The sequence below is a fragment of the Schistocerca piceifrons genome, chromosome 3 (assembly GCF_021461385.2).
Source record: "Schistocerca piceifrons isolate TAMUIC-IGC-003096 chromosome 3, iqSchPice1.1, whole genome shotgun sequence".
Classification (NCBI taxonomy): domain Eukaryota; kingdom Metazoa; phylum Arthropoda; class Insecta; order Orthoptera; family Acrididae; genus Schistocerca; species Schistocerca piceifrons.
In genome coordinates, this window is record NC_060140.1 from 952,762,486 (window position 1) to 952,768,485 (window position 6,000).

The 6,000-nt window shown below is 38.3% G+C and overlaps 1 protein-coding gene across 1 annotated transcript in view; it reads left to right on the forward strand.

The window, feature by feature from the left end:
- Positions 1 to 5,027, forward strand: part of LOC124788221 (intraflagellar transport protein 172 homolog) — a 339,228-nt gene extending 334,201 nt beyond the window's left edge. The window contains exons 29-31 of the mRNA XM_047255402.1: positions 1,051 to 1,266; positions 1,363 to 1,587; positions 3,779 to 5,027. Coding sequence (XP_047111358.1) covers positions 1,051 to 1,266; positions 1,363 to 1,587; positions 3,779 to 4,057 — 720 coding nt within the window. The 3' untranslated portion in view covers positions 4,058 to 5,027. The remainder of the gene's footprint in view (positions 1 to 1,050; positions 1,267 to 1,362; positions 1,588 to 3,778) is intronic.
- Positions 5,028 to 6,000: the final 973 nt, after the last annotated feature.

Genomic DNA, 6,000 nt, shown 5'->3' on the forward strand with positions numbered 1-6,000 from the left:
AGCATGAATGTCCGACATCTTGCCACCTACTCCTAAGTTCACAATCCTTCAACCACTTTCCACAGATGCTGACAACAGTAGCACATGAACAACCTAATCGTTTTGTCATTTCTGACATACTCTTTCCCATGCTGGTCATGGCTATCTGCCCTTTGTCAAAGTCGCTAATGGCAGTGGATTTCCCCATTTGCAACCTGTATCATCACTAGAATGATTCTCCATTCATTTCTGCTCTGCCTAAATACTTCCCTTACAGCCCCACACACCTGCAATGCCACCAGGTGGTATTCAGCCTCACTGTGGATAGTGTCATAATGCTTTGGCTCATCAATTTATGCATACCCATGAAAGGTGAGTGTGTGTGGGAGGGGTGGGGGGGGGGAGGTTAATTCAACATATATGATCCTTACAGTCTCACCCAAAAGTCATTAGTTTTTAAGAGTTCAGTATTTGTTGTGTAACTGTGTTTGTCCCTCATTGAAGCATCACTGTGTTTTCAGTTTTGAAGCAAGTGTTTAAGGCTAAATACTAAACTGTTGTGTTGGTTCATTTCAAAGAACATTATATAAAAAATAAATAAATGGTAAGCCAATTTCTTCCTTCCTATTCGGTTTATCTCTTTTCTTGTCTGCCCCCAGTAGCTGAGTGGTCAGCGCAACAGAATGTCAATCCTAATGGCCCAGGTTCGATTCCTGGCTGGGTCAGAGATTTTTCTCTGCTTAGGGACTGGTTGTTGTGTTGTCTTAATCATCATCATTTCATCCCCATCGACGCACAGGTCGCCGAAGTGGCGCCAACTCGAAAGACCTGCACCCAGCAAACAGTCTACCCGACGGGAGGCCCTAGCCACACGACATTTACATTCATCTCTTTTCTTAATGGGCTTATCTTTTTAGATGAAAGTATTGACAGTATTATGTAAATAAACTTGATATTTACTGTATCAAAAGAATATATTACCCCACCTTTACCTTTATATAGCAATAATAGAAATAAAGTGATGTGACAAAATTATTGTCTGAGTTATGAACATTGTTTCTGTTTTTGCAGACTGAGGCAATGAAAACTACATCAGATGCTGGAAGCAAGCTGCATGACGAATTTGATTTGCTCTTAGTTATCACACATTATTATACTTCTCGGTGTGCCTTTCGGGATACCGAGTCTCTAAAACACATTGCTGCTAAGCTCTCTACAGCACTTTTGCGACATTCTGATATTATTCCTGCAGACAAAGCTTTCTTTGAGGCAGGCGTTGATGCGAGGGTTTGTGTTTACTCATATTACTGGTTTTAAAACATTTCAAAACTTATAATTGTGTTCCTTTAATCATACAGAATTGTAAACGACCATTTGTTACAGGCAACTGGCCGTGATAGTGAGGCTTTTGTATTTCTCAATCATTATCTTGACCTGTGTGAGGCAATTGAAGAAAGTAACTTGGATCTCTTGGATCACAGTGATTTTGCCCTGACTGATTTCCCAAATGAAATTCCTCTACCAGTATCTACAAATATACCACAGTCTTTGCATGAAGAAGTGAAGGAGTGGGTTTTGGCTGTATCGATGGATCAAAAAGTGGATCAGGTATAAAATTTTGATTTTCCTTTGATGTGTTCATTTACGAAATGTACTTGTTTTATTGTTAATCATTTTTGTATTTGTATGTCATAGAGGGCAAAAATTTGCAAAATAAACTGGCAGATGTTGTGGAATTATTGTCAGTGGAGGTTTCCTATGCATAGGTCATTCCAACTAGTAGAGAAGATGGATGGGTACTGGGATTACAGCTCATTTGCCTCTAGATAGTTTATGCAGTAATGGAATTCAAAATGTCAGTTTTTGAATTGCCTGTTGACTTGGCGTTTCTATGAAAGTCATCAAATATTGAAAAGTCAAACAGAGGTTGCAAGTGTGAGTGGCACAAGCAGTTCTGTAAAAGTTACACAATCGATAAAAATAAAGACCAGTGAAGCTGCCAGATCACTTTCACCAATGACAAAAATATTCACCAAATTGTCCAAGAAAAGTACTAAACGAATGACACTGTGTCTTGTGACAGATTTTAAACATGGGACTGTTCACACCTTAGTGCATGATATTTTGAACATGCTTTACCTTTGTTTACATATGGCTCTGAAAATGCTATCCTCTAAGCAGAAGGAGCTTGGGTATTAACAACATACCTTAATTTCATGGAACATACAGAAAACAACTTTCTGGAAACCATGAAAAATTTATGCTTCTGCATGCCTCGTGATCAGAATATTAGCCATATAAATTAAGGACAAGAGCACGTCTAAAAAACCAAAAATTTGGCACAGACAAGCTGATGGAAGTTCTTATGATTAAGCATGTGTTATTCACTTCTCTTCTTTTCTGAGGAGACTAGTGATTAATAGTTTTTGGTGGACATGCTCTATTGCCCATAAGACATTATCAGAAGTAACTTTCCATAAAAGTTGATAGGAACCAATTAAGATTTTAATGCATAAAATTCCTATTTTAAAATTAGTTTAGCATGAACAATTTCACTTCATTGGAACAACTGAGTCAAGTGGCACAGTGATTAAAACATACAACTCTGGTGACAGGTTGAAATTTCCTTTCAATCATTCATATTTCTGTGGTTTCAGTAAATCACTTCAGATGGATGTCAGGACAATTCCTTTGAATTGACCATGATTGATTTCCTTTCCCATTCTTGCCAAATGAGCTGCTGACTGACACAAACCATTTAATGAAATAAGATTTCTCTTTTGCCTTTTTTCCCACCAATCTGTGAATGGAACATGCTGTGTACCAACCTAGTGACAGTTTCCTGGCAGTGTCGGAATTATGAAATGCATGAAATTGACAGAGTTTCATATGTGGTGTTCACATTTCACCACATACTGTTTAAGTTCTTCAGACATTTCACTCATCATCTTGGTTAGTTGGACGCTTAAACAGACCAAACTACTAGGTCATCAGTCCTTTTTCCTCAAACATACTGGTCAATATGACTGTAGATCAGAGAGAGCCTACCATGCAGAATCCAGAGAAGAAAAATCCTAAGGTCTACCAGTGTCTGTGAAACTGAGGGACAAAAAAGAAAGGGAAACAATTCATCTTCTTGACAGAAAATCTCTTTGGGAGATGGGCATCATGCTTATTTCTAATGTGGTTTATCTTTTCATTCAGCTTCCAGTTAAAGCATTGTTGGAATTAATTGGCAACTTTACAGAACTCTTTCGGCATATCCCCTTGTTTAACAACCTGATATGGTGGTGACTATATAATCCCGCCATTTATCACCGGAAGTTGCCAACTTCTATATGGTGCATTTCCACACAAGAGCACAAGAATCTACCATGCATAAGGCAATGTGTTTCTACTTGTATCTGGATGACGCATCTGTAATCTGACCACATACTATGGTCACACTTCAAAAACATCTACAGCATATCAACCTAAACCATCCAAATAGAAAATTAATGCTAGAAACAGAATAATACAGCTACTTTTTCTTGATGTTTTGGTAGATGTTCCATGATTTGAACACTTTTCTATATTGCGTGTTCACTGTCAGATGAAGAAAGCCTCACTGAAGAACGGAGACACTTGAAGGAAGTTTTTAGAAAGATTGGGTACTCAGAACAGTAGGTCGAGTGTGACCTACAACAAAGGTGCCAGTTAACAGAACGGGAGAGCAAAAAACTGCAGTTACAGATTTCAAAAGAATTTCTGATGTTCAAATGTCCATGACCAATCGTAAATACATGTAATTCTGTTACAGGTACTGCCAGTGGATGAGAGAGGCTTGTACCCTTCAGCACTTTGCTCAAATGACAGTGCTGGTCCCATGGCACTTCCCTGCGTAGTATCTGGATATCCTGTCCTCGCTCAGAAGGGCCGCACTCCCATCGAATTCAAAAGACCAGGTCGAGCTGCAAACAGAGAAGATTGGAATAAGCTGTTGATGGCTGCGAAGATGAACCCAGAATCACACGTGACAGATATTATTGGGTTTATTGGAGAGTGGTGTGGAGGCACTCCTAGCTTTTCTTTCCAATGATGTGAAAAACGAATCTAACAAAAATGTTTGGTATTTGTTTAATAGTTGATAAGAAATGTCCATTTGTAATGTAAGGCCTCAAGTTTCCTAAAGTGTGAGCTTCATGTATAACTTTTTAAACGCCAGTCAAGTCACCTTGCAGTGTCCTAGCAATCTACCAACAAGCTGTGTTGCCATTGCCAGGCAGTATTGATGCACTCATCCAGTGCATAAAATGTGTTTTTATGGTCACTAAGTGAGTGGAAGGGTGCTTTTAACAATGTACAGTCTTACACTCTTTATGTAGTAGTGTGGTGTGCAATAGCTATCATTGGGCACCATAGCACATGAAAACTGCTTCCGAAATTTTTGTGTCACTACTTTTAAATGTGTGTACTGAGATTCACTGTTTTTAAAGTGACTGAATTCTGTTATAAAGAGTGACAGGAGCAGCCATGTTTGTAGATCTGTTTTCATGTAAGATAAAAAAAATACCTGGTGGGCAGACTCATTTGTAGGATAACGAAACAAATTTATTAATGGAGTGAAGGGTGGAAGATATAAGCTCATCTGGCTTGGCCTATCTTTGAAAATCCACTGATTATTCGTAATGAGACACCACTATAACGAATGTTTCACCATTTTTGCGTATCTTGAGGATCTAATGTACTGAAAGATGTACTTTCTAATTTCATATTTTTGTGTACTGTAATGGATAACGGATAACAACTGTGAGAAGTGTGGAGTGCACTGAGAGAGTACACTTACTAGTGGTCCATCTTTGGCTGACATTTTTTGAGCAGAATGAAGAGATTAAAGTTCACAACACTGTTTAATTAACAATAACCTGTTAAACTGGCAACATTGTTACTGTTCCTCAGACAGAAGTTTCACTTCATGATGTATAGTTATTGTATATGTATGAGCAGCCATTGAAACTTAAAACGCCAACTGATTTATATTCATATTATTATTACTGGTGATTCTAATAAAGCATGCAATTTTAAATGCCGTTTACTTTTTTTCTCACCACTAATGTCATTTGTCGCAATGGGAGGCTGAGTGACTAAGAATCAATTCTATTACTTCATACAGAGTATATGCCGCATTGTTTGCATATGAAAAAATAAAATTTTATCAGGCAAAAATTCATACTGGACATCTGCCTTTTGTCAACACTGTATGACCAATTATCCCATCCAAGAATTTGTTAAAGAAAGATTCAACTTCAGATTATCATGGGATCCTCTCATGGACATAACAATAGAAATAAACTTAAGGCCACTATTAGCTGAAGGCAACCAGTGTTACTACTGATGGCATCACTTCTTGCCAGAGGATTCATGAACTGGTCTGGTGGCACAGCTTTCGAAAAATTGCCCTCTTCTCATCAGGGAATAGTAACTTGAGAGAATAGCATCTATGAAGAACATTTTCTCCTGTTAGAAATGAAACACAAAGGTTTAAGAATATATGTAAGTCCTACATAAATTAATCAACAGAGTAGAATTTTATATTATTTGCTCGATAAGTGCAAATGACAAATTTTTCATGTAGCTTTGAATGCCAAAAATCATATTTTACAGGTTTATTGATTATGTAAAAGAAGATATAATGAACCGTGCACTGCAAACTAATTTATAAATTAGTTTGCAGCGCACGGTCTCACGGTAGCATTCTCACTTCCCTAGCACGGAGTCCCGGGTTCTATTCCCGGCAGGGTCAGGGATTTTCACCCGCCTCAAGATGACTGGGTGGTGTTGTATCACCTTCCTCATCACCATTCATCTCCATTACAGTCGGAGGAAGGAAACAGCAAACTGCCCCCATTAGGACCTTGCCCAGTACGGAGGTGCGGGTCTCCCACATCGTTCCCCTACGCTCTGTCAAGAAGTATGGGACTTCACTTCCATTCCATTTATTTATTACTACACTCATGCTCATAAATTAACGTAATTGCAGAA